At 49.1% G+C, this 15,195-nt stretch overlaps 1 protein-coding gene across 1 annotated transcript in view; it reads right to left on the bottom strand.

Moving 5' to 3' along the window:
* Nucleotides 1–15,195, bottom strand: part of LOC138582004 (sperm-associated antigen 4 protein-like) — a 381,361-nt gene that overhangs the window by 239,394 nt on the left and 126,772 nt on the right. Inside the window, exon 4 of the mRNA XM_069652897.1 lies at nucleotides 684–743. Coding sequence (XP_069508998.1) covers nucleotides 684–743 — 60 coding nt within the window. The remainder of the gene's footprint in view (nucleotides 1–683; nucleotides 744–15,195) is intronic.

The following is a 15,195-nucleotide window of genomic DNA, read 5'->3' as shown; positions in this document are numbered from 1 at the left end:
ACACTGTAAATCCCCATTCAGTAAACTATTCCCCATTCCCATTTGAGCCCCCATAAGGCTCAATGGGAATGGGGAAAGTGCTAATAACAGTAGTGCAAACTGCGGTACAGTTATTAACTCCAAGGTCCCTTAATGGGACCCGCTAAGGATGTGTGGTCTGACCACACGTCCTTTGCGGTTTCCGCTAAGGGTCCTCGGAATTGGGCAGTAAGGGTTTACCGGCACCGGCATCCTTACCGGTGTCTGTTAACCCTTACCGCCCAACTCAGAATGACCCCCAATGTCTCATCCAACTTAAAGACAGGGCTCTCAAATTTCCGGCAGCCAAGTGTCAGAAGGCCATCCAGTCCTGTTCGTACTTGGAATTATGGTACTGAAAGATTTCCTAGATTTCAAATGTGGCAGAAAAAACTACAAGTCCCAGAATCCAAAAAGGAAAAACAGGATTGGATGGCCTTCTCACGCGTGTCTAAGGGACACGTGGGACACCTGCTTCAATCACTGAGGTGGGAATATGCCCCTTTGTCTCCCCTAGTTCCTACGCCCCTGGGGAAAGGGAGCCAGGCAGGGACAGGCCAGGGATAGGGTTAATGGAGTCAAATAAAGTGGAGGCCTGCATTCCAGTGCGAAGGGGCAGGTAGAGCACATCTGAGATCCGTGTGATAGCGCCCTCCCTTACTCACCTGCCACCAGTAGGAGCAGCAGAAGCACTTCATTCTTGGGTTCGTCTCGGCAGCTCGCGCCTAAAAGTTAGAAAATGCTACAGTTACTGAGGAGTTGGTGGGCAGGTCTTTATATATTATATATTTCAAATGGCCGAAACAAATTACACGGAAGTGGTGGTACCAGGCTCTACACAATTAATAAAAGCTCAACAACAAAAAAGTATAATGAAAAGTACCATTACTTTAGACATAGCCGAAATATTACATGGGCGATAAACAGCATGAATAAACGTGAATTCTTTCCACACTGGGTCAGTTGATTCCAGATGACAAAGCTTCTCCACAGGCAATTATAGAGTCATCCACTCAGAAACATATCTTTGCGTTTTACTTTAATGGTGATTTGTGCAGCATCGCCATGCAAAGGTGATCACTTCAGGAGGGCAAGGGAGGTGAAAGCACAAAGGGTGGATGGGAAAAAAACTGAGTTTTTTTCACAGGTAGAGAAATACCTGAAATTATCCCTGCAACATTGTATATAGTGCTTAGCTTACGCAAGACGATTGGTTAAGGGCGTGTCCACTAAAATAAGACATTTTAATCAGCACAGGGGTTATGACACCAGCCATTCGGGACGCAGGCTTTGTTTCCTGATTACAAGCTTCATTGGATATTGCTTGATGCCCCCCCCTCTGCCAGACCTCCATTTGTTGCTTTATCACTGGATCCCTGCCTCCCTCTTCCTTCCCACAACCTCACTTTCTGAGCTGCCCCACTCCCCGCCTACCCCTTTCCTACAATGAACACCCCCCCCCCAACGCCCCACCGCCCCTGCTCTAAAAAAAAGCACTTCCTTAGCTGTTCCATTCTGCCAACTGCCTTCTGCAGGCCGCCCCCTGAGTTGCCTCTTGCATCTGGCAGGGTCTAAAATACTTTTAAGGGTTATATATGAAAACTACCTTTTTGATAAACATCTTTATCAATACCACCTTCCAAATGAGGTTTAATCACCTCACACCTGCCAAGTGCCAACCTTCCTTAATGTTGTTTGCTAACCTGTTAACACTTTCTCCTTTGTTCAATATGTGTTTTGGTTTGAGGTCATAGAGAAAGGTGTTTTTCAGAAGGCGTTTTCCAAGGATCCCTTTTTAAGTCAAGTGTTCGCATGTTCCATAGTCATGGACCTTAAGTCAACAGTTTCCAGATCTTGATTTTCTTTGGTTATCAGGCTGGCGGTTCATTACGAGGGAGGTTCTGGGGACTAGGTAGTGGGCAAAAGAGTCTAAAAGATACTCTGCTCTGATATTCCAGTAGTCTTTGAGAGTCTTTAGAAACACAACATGTGCCCGCTCCCCCTGCAAGACCTGCTGAGGGGGCCCTGCCACTGCCCCCCACCCCCTTGCTGGGCATGGGCAGCATGGGGCCCCCTGGACTACGGGGCCCCGTTACGCCAGTGTCGCTAAGTGTTATAAGCGTCGCATGGTGACGTGGTCATCGGGGTGAAGGCTAAGCATCAGCCTTATTCAGAAGAAGTTGCTTGATGGTTTTCTTGTTCTCTCGAGGTTACAGGCTGCTGCAGTGATCGTGCGGGGACAGGTTTATGACTTGCCCTAGTTAGATTCCATGCTCAGTGTTAAATAAGGGAGGATCATTTTTAAAAGGTGACGGTAAGTTACAGCATTGAGTTGCAGGATACACGAAGATTGGGAGTCGAAGAGAAACCCAATGTTCTTTTGCATCATCAACGGGACTTGGTGGATTATCAAGGGACTTGCACCCTTTGAAAATGAGAAGGTTGAGTGAGCCCCCAGAAGTCGAATTTCGCCTATCCCACCACTTAGAGAAGAGTTCTGCAAACGTTGGCTCTCCTGATGATTTGAACTACACCACTCATCATGTCCTAGCCAGCATAGTTAATGGTGAGGGGTCATGTGAGTCGTCAAAAAATATCAGGAGAGCCCCAGGTTGCATACCATTGGTTCAGAGTGGTAGTTATTCGACATCCACAAGTGGATCAATGCCGAGATAAGGTCACATTTGATGTCATTTATTGGCATTCTGAACAATCTGTGGGTATGGATCGAAAGTAGGATGTGAATCTAGATCCCACGTCAGCAAGTGGGCTGTACATTAAAGAGCCACAGTGACAAAGCTAATCTTAAATGACCCCCCTAGTGACTCCCCAAGGAATCAAATACAATTGACCTCATCTTACTTGAATATTGTGTTCTTGGAAAAACAATAACCCCATTTAAGGTGTGGGGGATCCCTCCAAAGCCCATGGCGTGTAGTAGGCGGTAGAAGATAAATTACCACATTAAAAAATACACAATACGTACATTCCAGAAAACCTAAAATGTGAAGTATAATTAGACATATCTAAAAAGGAAAAACCATGCAAGAGAGGTCTGTATTATTAGTGAATTCTCTCTGTGGCAGAGGACAGAAAGAGGGCTTTGCAGTGAGTAGATTTTCATATGTAATGTATATGTTCTCCTGCACACCATATAACACTGAATCAGCTACCTGCACAAAACACTTTGAAATGATAATGTTTGAGATTCCAGGGCTACCCACTTCACGCAGATGTCTGATTTAAGAGTGAGAAAACAATGTTTCCTTAAAGTTCTTTGGGTGTACATGATTATTCTCCAGACAACAATAATGAACATAGTCACTACTTGGAAGGAGACGCGAAAGAGGAAAGCAGCCCCACTTTTGTACCTGGCTGTCAACAACTGCACTGCTTCTTATGTTCACTCTTTGCCAAAATAAAAACCAAAAACACTGCAGGACAGATTCTCAAAATCAAGCGCAAATACAAAAGCACAGAGAATGTGTCACATTTATTTGAGCATGTTTGAGAACTACGTAGGTCCCCTGCTGACCTGCACATCTCATTCGGGCTGGACAGCAGTGCAAAAGATACACTGTCCAGCCCCTTTGCATAGATTAGTGGCTGTAGCACACATCAACACTAATGTAACCCCCGGCCAGGGGGAATCAAAGAAAAGACCACCGGTGCGTGAAGTCACGCCTGGGATCCCAATAATGATAAAAGAAAAGTCAGATCCCGGTGGGAGAGCCTTGCCAGGGATCAGGAAATAAAAAAAAGATTAGAGTAAGCGACCCTCGTGTGTGTGCACGCGAGGGCCCCTTTACTCTGAAAAGAAAAAAAACAGTCACTGGCGCGAGCGGAGCAGAGCGCCAGTGACAGTTGGAGAAACCTTTCAACAGGGTTAGAGGGCCTTTATGATGGCGCTCCCCTTGTTAGGGGAGCGCTGTAAATATTGTTGCTGCTCCCAGGTGGCCACAAGACCCGGGCACATCCAATTACTGGCGCTCCCCATAGCTGGGGAACGCCTTAAATGTGTTTAAGCCCTCCCGGGGCTTTATTTAAAAAATAAGGGCCACCTTCCTTGTAGGTGGGCCAGGTTAAGTGCTGTGGGGTACCGTACCCCCCATGCTGCAAGTGAGTGCTGGGCTGCATCTTGCCAAGCAGCCCAGCCCAATTAAGACTTTGGGGGCCTCCATGCCTGCCGGCTGCTGTCTGCTGCTACTTGCTGCTGTCTGCTGCTGTCACCTGCCACAGAGGTGCATCCACACAAGAGCACAGAGAAGGAGAAACATTGAGACCAGCAGCAAGGACCTTGAGACAACCTGGCCAGGTTGTCTTGCAAGTAAGGTCTTTAGAAATAGTTTTAAAATGGTGCACTGTATAGACTTTGTATATTTTCTTAAGACATTTTATATTTTTAAATACTCTTTATATTTTTCATTACAAGTACACCGATCCAGACTTAACGCTGCCGGTATAACCATACCAGCACCGTTTCCACGACCGCCAAATTATGACCTGCGGACCCGGAAATAGCACCACCATAAACCGCCACCGCAGAGTGTAAGCACCCGTAAACTTCGCCTGCATGGAAACCCCTCTGTTACCGGCCATACGAAACACTGCGAGCATCACAAGTAGCATGGACATGGAAACACCACCACAAAAATGGTGCTAAAATCGTGACCACGGTGGCGGTACTGCCGCCACTGCGAACATGACGTTAAACAGTGCCTGGTGACCTGAATCAGGGCACAGGTGCACCAAATCAGCCCAGCTGGACCCAGCAGGCCACTGGGAGCCTACAAAAGGGCCACACCCAGGCCAATTCACAACTGAACCATGCAGGCAGCAGCTCTAGTAGCATTGGGACTGGGCCTACTCAACCAACAGGCAGCACTGCACATGATGGCAGTAATGGTGCAGAGGAGGAGGCGGAGGCGTAGGAGGGGCAGGTGGCAACCAGCTAAACCTGCACCCATGGCAGACCCCATTGTCCAGCCGGCACCACCCCGCAGGCAGCCTACAATACCAAGCATCGGGGCCTCACCCTGGAACTTTACCCCAGGACAGATCCACACATTATACCGGCTGGACCGTCCAACAATCCTGTACATCACCACCATGATAGAGGACGACATCAGCAGCCACATAGACACCCCCATTGCCCCCCCCCCTGAAGGTTGTGTCTGTACTGCATTTACTTGGCACCGGTACCTATCAACACACAGTTGGTGAGCTGCACGGCATATCACAACCCTGTTTCTCTGAAATCCTGGTACAGGTACTGGATGTCCTGTTGCGCCATGTGTCTGAACAGATTGCCCTACCCAGTACCCTTCCCCAGGTCATTGCCACCAAGTTGGCCTTCCATACCTTTGCAGGCATGCCAAATTGCATAGGTGCAGTCGACTGTACCCACATCGAGCTGACAGTACCACGTGCAATCGAGATGGTGTTCCGCAATAGGAAACAGTACCACTCACTGAATGTACAGATGGTATGTGATGCCACATAAGTGATAACACATTGCTGTGCACGTTTCCCGGGCTCAACACATGACTCAATGGTACTGCAGAATTCCTCATTGCCACGGGACATGGAATGCTATGCTGGACAAAGCACATAGCTATTGGGTGAGTACAGCTACCAATGCATCGGCCCTGTGGAAGGGATGTGGGTGTGTGTCCAGGGCAATGAGCAATGTGAGTGGGCTGCTGCGACTGCACATGCATCACCCCCCGCCCATTAACTGAATAGACAGCACAACCCAAACATCACAAAGCAACACATGACAGGTGGCCACAGTGTGCCCGTACACACCCTGCCACATGACACACACAGCCTATACTTCTCCTGGCACATACACCTAGAGCCACCGCATACCCCCACCCACAATATGTAGCACTGCCCTCCCAATGCACATGATGCCTGCACATGAGACATCCTGCATCGACTACATCATCACAGTCGACTGATTGACTCTGCCATGTGTGCACATCACTGCACAATGCCATACTTACCAGCCAATGTCACCCGCAGGGCAAAGTACACATGCACACCAATGCGTTGGTCAATGTCCAGTTGCCAAGTCCACTACAATGATCAAAGAATGGAAATCACCCACCGGTCCAACAACTGCATGCCACATATGCATGAATGAACAATGACACAAGATTGCACTGCATATGATGAAGACGTGATACAACAAACACTGACATGTCCCCCACATCTACATCCCATGTACGGAGGCCAAGGAACAGGCATGAAGAGGCGTACAACAGGGCACAAGTCCGCACAAGTGGCACGATTGAGAGGACATATGGACTACTGAAGGCCCGGTTCCGCTGTTTGAGCAGATCTGGCGGAATCACTGCTGTACAGCCCAGTGAAGACGGGTAAAATTACGCTTGTTTTTGCCATGCTGCACAATCTGTGCTTGCGCAGGAACATTCCGATGCCCCCAGACGCAGATGATGAAGATGGGGATGGAGATGGAGATGGAGACGGGGATGGGGATGGGATGGCTCAACCTCCTCCTTGGGGGTCCACTAGATGGCCAACGAGCACGGGATGCACTGATTCGCATTTACTTTTGAGAGACTGCACATTCACAGCATTGCATGGATATGGCGATGCCAGTAAATAAATTGCTGTACTGCAAATGAAATGATGGATGTCCACTCATGAATGTGTTTTTTCAAATGATGATATATTCATGACATTACAACAGGGATGGAGGTGCAATGGTTAGGGAAGCTGTACATCCGTGCCCACCCACCACCCAAACGTACCCACCCCCAACCAGGCCCCAATACACAAACCCCCTAATGGACCTCTCCCACCACCCAAATGTACCCACCCCCAACCAGGCTCCAATACACAAACCCCCTAATGGACCTCTCCCAGCATCCAAATGTACCCACCCCCAACCAGGCCCCAATACACAAACCCCCTAATGGACCTCCGCCACCACCTAAACATACCACCCCCAACTAGGCCCCAATACACAAACCCCCTAATGGACCGCTCCCACCAAGCAAACGTACCCACCCCCTCACACCCTTCTAGTCCCCATGTGTCCTGCGGTGCCTGACACACATGCCATCATTTCCAAGTGCGCTTCGGCGCTTGTGCATCCTTGCCCGAGGGCCCTGTTAGCCGACTCGAGCCCCTCCGTGGACTGGTAGAGGTGGAGCTGGATGGGGTGGTAGTAGTAGATGGCACTGAAGCTGGGATTGTTGGCAAATGTGCAAGATGTGCCTGTTGGCCAATCAACATGGACTCAACAATCCTCGAAGTGTTGTCATTGCCCTCCCGCACATGGCGTGCCAGGGTCACTATTGTGCTGGTGAAGCGTCCAATGGACCTTGAGAGTCGACGTACGGATGTGCTGTAGCACTCCCTCTGCAGCCTGGATTCCTCAAGCTGTCTTTCCACCAGCCGGGTTAGGGTAGCCTGCTGCTCCTCCATCCGCTGCATGTGGGAATTGAGCTCAGCCATTGAGGGGGTAAATGACCTCATCGGACTGTGGAGTGATGTGGGGCCGAACTCCCGCTCATGGAATGATGCCAAGTCATCCAGGGTGGGCACCTCCGCCTGTGAACCTGTATCAGACTGCAGTGCCGGGGCACTGTTGTCGCTACATGCTGCCTCCTCTGCAGTGCAGATACTTTCTGTGGTGGGTTGTATAGGCATGATGGGTGCCTGTGGCACCTGTGTTGCATCAGGCAGCGTGGAGATGTTGGTGATGGTGGCCGGCACATGTGTAGCAGATGCTACTGGGGGCAGAGATGCAGAAATGCGGGCAGCATCCTCCTGGGCAGGGGCGCTGGCTTGCACGCGTGCAGGAGCTGATTGCCTGGGCAGTTGTGCAGTGTCACTGTCACTTGATATGGCTGTGGGGACACAGAGGGCATGCAATTAGTTGTGTGGTGGTGCCTGATGAGTTCATCACATGCATCAGACAGGTTGATCAGTTAACAGTAGCATTTACATGCATATGCTTGTCGACGGACATGTATTGTAGTGATGTGGATAGTCATCTGGATCATGATTGTGTCCTTTGGCCCACTCATGCACTGGCTGGGGAGGGGGTCGTTAATGGGTCCTTTGGGCCACTCATGCACTGGCTGGGGGGGTTGTTAATGGGACCTTTGGGCCACTCATGCACTGGCTGGGGGGGTTGTTAATGGGTCCTTTGGGCCACTCATGCACTGGCTGAGGGGGGTTGTTAATGGGTCCTCCGGGCCACTCCTGGTCTCAACATGTACTCATATGGCATTCATATTTGCCCACTTACCAGCATCTGCAGGTGGGCTCACTCCTGCCTCAGCATCCCCGATCCCATGGAAGCCCTCAAGGTGGAGGACAATGCTGCAGCGCTCCTTCCATGTTTGCAGCCTCAGTGGGGAAGGGGGCCCTCCACCTGTTCCACTGCTGCATTGGCGGTGTGTGGAGATCAGGTTCCGCACCCTCAGCCTGAGATCGTCCCACCTCTTGTGGCAGTCCTTGATGCTCCTCACAGTCACGCCCACAGCAGTGCACTTGCGTGCTGCTTCCGCCCACACTTCTTTCCTGCGCTGCTGTATAGCACGCCGTTCATCAGCACTGAACAGCATCTCAGCATGCTGCACTATATGGTCCACCAAAACTGTTAGCTCCGCCTCACTAAAGCGCTGTTTGTGTTGCCTCTGGGTTGGAATCCTGGCAGACATGCTGGTGGTACTTTTTGGCTTCTCACTGTGTGGAATCTGCTTGTGCTGACTCTGGATGGCAATGGATTGGGCTTTATATGATGGCCGCCTCTCTGTTTCGGGTTTTGGCGATCATGGTATTTCCGCTTCCGGGTCCGTGTCGACGGCGGCGGACATGGTTTTTACGCCACTTGTGGCGCTGCTATGTCCATTTTCGTGGGTGTTTCCCTGGCGACGATTACACCGTTTCCATGTCCGTGTAGTGCACGTGACCGGCAGCACGTAATCGGCCGGTCTTTCCGCAACCTTGCGGACGTGGAGACTTTATTACCGCCGCCGCGGAATCACTGCATTCCGGACCGGAAAAGTTGTAATGAGGCCCAATGTCATGACTCTTAGTTTGAGGGTCATCTAGGTTATGGAAAGACTCTCAAGCTCTTACGACGAGAATGTTTGTGGGTGGGGCGGTAAGAAGATATGTTGATTTTTGTCTGAACGTTTGAGACTTGTGTACGTGTCAAAACAGAGAACAGAAAAGCAGCAAGTCTTCTGGTTCCATTAACGATTCCTCAGTGCCCTTGGCAAACAGTCTCCATGGATTACATTGTGGATTTTCCTGAGGTCAAGGGGTGTGCGAGCATACTAGAGATAGTGGATATCCAAACCAAAATGGGTCATTTCATGCAAATTAAGACGGCTGCAATAGCCATTTTTTAGAACAGGTTTTTTGCAGAATATAGTTCGACCCCATGGTTTGCCTAGCCAAGTAATCTCAGACAGGGCAACCCAATTTTTTTCTAAGGTCTGGCAAGTCTTCTGTAAGGAGCTGGGAATAGACATTAAATTGACCATGAGTTATCACCCTGAAGCCAATGGACAGACTCAGAGGATTAATCAAGAACTAGAAAAATATTTGCGGTGCTATTTGATGTCAGGGAGGGCTGGGGAGATTTAATATGGCTGGTTAATTCTGTTATAACAACACTGCAAATAATTCCACCTCCATGTCACTGTTTTTTTTTAAATCAGGGGTTTCATCCTCGTTTTGTTCGAGAGGTGAATTTCGATGAGGTTCAGGTCCCTGATGTGAAGAGTAGACATAAGGTCATGAGAGAGAATTTGAAAAAGCTGTAGAAGCTTTACAAAGGAGCAAGGTAGATTATAAGAAACGTGCTGATTTAAGGTGCATGTGAGCACTGAGTTACAAGGTAGGAGATTCAGTTTGGTTATCTACAAGAAATATCGCCTTGAAAGGGAGGAATAAATTCAGCCCTTGATTCATTGACCTCTTCGAAATTGAAAGAGTAATGTCTCCAGTGACTGTGAAATTGAGACTGCCAAATAGTTTGAAGATTCACCCAACATTCCATGTTAATCTCTTGAAGCTTACTGCGGGTCGCCTCAGAACTCACCAGTAAAAATTACAAAAGTGGTCCAAAAAGGAATGTACTCCAGGCAAGAAGTAACACAATTTATTCTGGGCTCAGATACAGCTGGTAAAGCAAAATTCAAACAGAAATCAGAACAGAACTGCATGAAAAGCTCTATCAAAGATAAGCCCCAGAAAACTAAAGCTTTTATAATCATACAATCTAATTAGCATCAATTCATATTGCAACATTAGGATAGTCTTCTATGTGAAGCTGATTGGCGAAGTTGCATAGTTACCCTATAGCAGGACATACATTGGGCCTCATTCCGACCCTGGCGTTAACCAAGGCGCTATTAGCACCTTGGTTGATGCCGTTATTTTTCCGACTCCGCCATGGTGAATGGCGGAATTACCGCCCCATTCCAAGGTTGGCGGGGACGGTAATTCCCCATTCACCATGGGCCCTTCCCCATTCCCATTTTTGGCCCATAGGGCTCAATGGGAATGGGGAAGGCGCTAATTACGGCACCGTAATTTACGGTGCCGTAATTAGCTCCTAGGTCCCTTTGCGGGTTGGTTTTTTAACGCCTGCAAAAAGCAGGTGTTAAGTACCAACCCGCAAAGGGAACTCGGAATAGGGCGGTAAGGGTTTAACGCCACCGGTCTCGTTACCAGTGACCGTTAACCCTTACCGCCCTACTCGGAATGACCCCCATTATCTTGAAATGATTGGGTCCTGCAAACCTTTCCACACCATTGATGGCCCCTACTGTGATTTCACAGTCCAGCCATTCGGTTCCCACATCATAGTGCCAAAACATGGAGACATTTGAGATGACCAGTGGATCTTTATTCATCTGCCCCAGTCATATCCATCTGTTTCTCATGGGAACACAACCGATCATGACACTACAAGAGCCTTGAACTGTTGACAAGTTACCAGTGTAATGTTGCATCCTAGGAACTCTTCAGACTACTTCACAGGCTGAGATGCGCTAAGGGGAAATTTGAAACCACCATAGGACACTTTGAAACCATCAGCAGACCCATTTCATAAACTAATATGCCGAATTATAAAATGTTTGTGCATTCTCTGCATTCCCTAGCACCCATGAGCTTCGCTTCCTGGCCTCTAAAGTATCACAGGCTGCTCATCTCTTGCAACATGATCCTGGGGACGTGCAGTTTGCAATGTGCAGCCAGCTTCTATGGCTGCTATGCAAATTGATAAAATATGAATTCATTTCTAATGAAAGCAATCTCCAAGGCCTACGTACAGTGCCTGGGTCTAATGTTACCCTTACATACTTACCTGTAATTCAATCTATACTACCTATAGGTTATTCATCTAAATACAATGTGTTGGGGTCAGCCTGGTGTATAGATAGGACTGTGTGGCTATCAACAAAGGCCCCTCCATTTAGTAGGCTAATCCCACAGCTGATAAATGCATGCCTCTTTACCACAAAGCCATGTATAAAAGAAACTAGATTGCAGTGACTCCAGGCCCAGTGGCTATGGAGGGACTGGGAGAAGAGTATGAAGTGCAGGCGATCTTGGATTCTAGGGTGGCTCTTGGGAAACCGCAATATTTAGTAGATGGAAGGGTTATGGACCAGAAGACAGATCCTGGGAAGTTGCTGAGGTTGTAGTAGATTAGTCAGAGGCCACAAAGCTAGGCCCTGGGACAGGGCCGCATGGGGGTGGTACTGTCAGGGTTCAGCAGGGAAAATACCCCAAAAGGTGGGTTAGAGAGGTACACAGAGTAGGGGCGTGTTTGGTGCACAAGAGGCTTGGCTGGTGTTAGTGGAGACATGTGTGAATGAGAAGCGTCTGAGAACTCAGATTTCATCAGGAAGCTGGAACTGTCCCATTTCAAGTTGTTGGAAACACTTCGCAAAATTGATTGGTGGATGGACTGTGGCCTTCTGTAATGGCTTGGCAGGCGAAGAACGATAGTCTGGAGGGTTGCCCAGAGCAATGCCAGTGCTTAAGATTCATTCTAAACCTTCCAGCCATCACCTCTTTGTTTTTGCTTTGCTCTGAGCCAGTCAGTTATTTTATTAAAACAGATAATTTCAAACTTTTCTGGAACGTATGCTATGAGTCCTATTTTCAAGATTTTTTATTTTCTGGAAAATAATGATCAATCTGATGCTTTGTTGCTCTGAGTAAGTGAGACATTTGAATTTAACAGATGAATTGTGGAAAGAATATGATAATATGTATTGATTTGGCAAGTTTATTTGTTTATTTGTAGTTGGTTTATTTATTATGTTTTTGAGAACGTGTGTCAAATCTATGTTTGTAATTATTACTCAATGAAGAACATTTTAAGTATCTTTTTTCTCTATTTTAAAGGGCATGCGGAATCATTAGAAATGTTGTGATTGGGACCCATAATACATTGACAAGGAGCACTGTACCTTTGAAATACGTATTGGTCAGTGTTACAACTATTTGAAATGAGTTAAATAGAGCAAAAAAGAAAATAAACTTGCTTTAACTAAGTATCGGGCTGTGCAGTTTTTAAATCTCTTTTGGGTCTGGCTGGTGCATTCTGTTTTATGGATCTTTCTGCACTCTTTAAGAAAACATGCAGCGGGAAGGAGACATTCATTCCTCTGTACAAGAGCGAGGCACGGTAGCTTGCATCTTATCCAACTCTTTTAGTTACCATCCATAAACAGATGTACAGGTAGAGTGTGCCAATCAAGAGCTAGAGAAGTGCATGAAGTGCTATCTGAAACTAGGGATGAGTTGGGTATATTTTATGTTGTTACCCGAATTCAGTTATAACAACACTTCAAAGGTTTCAGTTTCTGGTTCACCATTTTATTCTAACCAGGGTTATCACCCGAGGGTTTTACAAAAAGACAGAGGCCCTCATTCCGAGCTAGGAGGTAAGTACAGGTACTTTCCGGCATGGTGGAAAGTACGACACCGGCCTGGTGACAGACCGCTAATTGCGGCCGATTACGACCCCGCGGACATGCGCTTTTCGCCATGCCGGAAAAGTACCTAGCGCCATGCCGCTAAATGACCCGCAAAACCCCCTACCGGCATGCTGCGACACATACATTACAACACCGCCTTGGAAGCAGCAGCGTCTGTAAATAACGGTGACCGTAATTTATGGATCCCGTAAATTACGGTCACCGCAAAACAACGGAACCGGAAATTTCGTCATCGCAAAGGAATGGGAAGGAGCGCAGCAGCCATCTTTAAAAACACAATCCATTGCCATCCTCTTCAGGCAGCACCCTTGGGAGCAATCCGAAGTTCGTGAAAGGACCACACACCCCGGACCAATGCCTAAAGCCCCAAAGAAGTCTGAGGACCGGCTCCGCAAGAGGAGATTCAGCCCAGAAGAGCTGCAGGCAATGGTTGACTACCTCGCGGAGCACGCAGATGTTGTTTTCAGCTCCAACATGCGGCGAGAGTCAATAATCCGCAAGAAAAACATCTGGGTACAAACCGCCCAAAGGGTGAGTGCAGTAGGCATCACCCCCCGCACTCCCAAGGACTGCCGCAACCGGTGGGATGATTTGCGGATGTGGGTGCGGAGCCTCCTCTCCGCCAACCGGAGTAAGGCAATGCAGACTGGAGGGGGCCCAAGTTCCGTATTGAGACTGGAGCCATGGGAGGAGACATGCGCTTCACTGATCGGGACGGAATCAATTGAGGGCGTCGGCGATATGGAGTGCGGGGCTACGTCATCTGGCGATGGAGGTGAGTTTCCAAAGTCAACACTGCCAAATGCATTTACATGATGTATAGTCCCCCAAGGCCCGTCAAAGGCACCTTCTCATGCTGCCTTCCCCCAATCCAAATAATGCAGAGCCAACTGCCACGCATTCAAGGGCCAAGTGCAAGTACATAACGCACATCACTAATTTGCACATACCATCATGCACACTGTGCTGCAGGTTCGGCAGTGTGTGAGCCAGACTGCACAATACCAGGGCAGGATGAGTCAGTCCGACACCTGCGTGCTGTTGCTACACCCATAAGGCCACAAACCCCAAATGACTGAAATGTGAATGCAGCCATCAATGCTATTAGGGCATCATACAATCACTCATGTTGTCCCTCTCTTCTACCCCCACAGGCACTGATCATGACAGCAGCAAGCCCCAGACAAGCCGTCCAACCACCTCCATGGGCAGTGCCAGGGTCTGCCGCATTCCAGCCCGGACCAAAACACCCACCCCGGCTCCCGAAAGGTCAGTGGAGGATGCACCACCCCAATCCCTCCCTGCATCGGCGCCTGCCACAATGGCCACCCCAACGTCGGCAGAGTCTAGTATTGCTGGGGAGGTGGCAGCTATGGGCCCCCAGGAGAATGTGGACAGTCCTTTATCCATATGTGGGGCGTGCGAGGAGGAGTTTTATCCCACAGTCCACACCCCGGAGCCCAGCAATGTCCCCCTGGCATCATGCAGTGACTCTGGGGATCCTGAAACACCTGGCCGTAGTGCTCCAACAGACACACAGGGATACGATGATCGTGGCCCAAGTTCACCAGTCCAGTCCATGCCAGAGCACGTAGGGCCAAGTCACTCCAGTGATGAACACCCATCATTTGATACACGTTGTGCAACTCAGCTGACTGATCTCATCACTGTGTTCATGGAGGACAACCGCCAGGCCAGGGTGGAATGGCTAAATGAACTCCGGGAAACGCGTCAGGCAGTCACTGAGAGCACTAACAGGTTGTGTGACGTCCTAGGACGCATAGCTGATGCCCTTGAGGCTGCACATTCAAATCCACAGCATCAGCAGGAGGACACGACCACATCCACTCGTGACACACCGGCAAGTCCTCCGCGACGCACTCTGCGTTCAATGAGGCGCCGGGACATGCCTCCGCCGGGCCCCGGGAGCATGCATTAGTACTGTTGTGGAGTTGGGGGGGAGTGAGGAGGGGGGTGAGGGTTTGTTGTGGAGTTGGGGGGAGGTGGGAGGGTGGTGAGGGTTTGTTGTGGAGTTGGGGGAGAGGGGGGAGGGGGTGAGGGTTTGTTGTGGAGTTGGGGGGGAGGGTTTGTTGTGGAGTTGGGGAGGAGTGGGAGGGGGGAGGGTTTGTTGTGGAGTTGGGGGAGAGGGGGACGGGGGGAGGGTTTG

Source organism: Ambystoma mexicanum, chromosome 3q, assembly GCF_040938575.1.
Source record: "Ambystoma mexicanum isolate Mex_15411 chromosome 3q, UKY_AmexF1_1, whole genome shotgun sequence".
Lineage (NCBI taxonomy): Eukaryota > Metazoa > Chordata > Amphibia > Caudata > Ambystomatidae > Ambystoma > Ambystoma mexicanum.
Note: the sequence above shows the minus strand (reverse complement) of the source record. Positions and strands in the feature narration are given on the sequence as shown.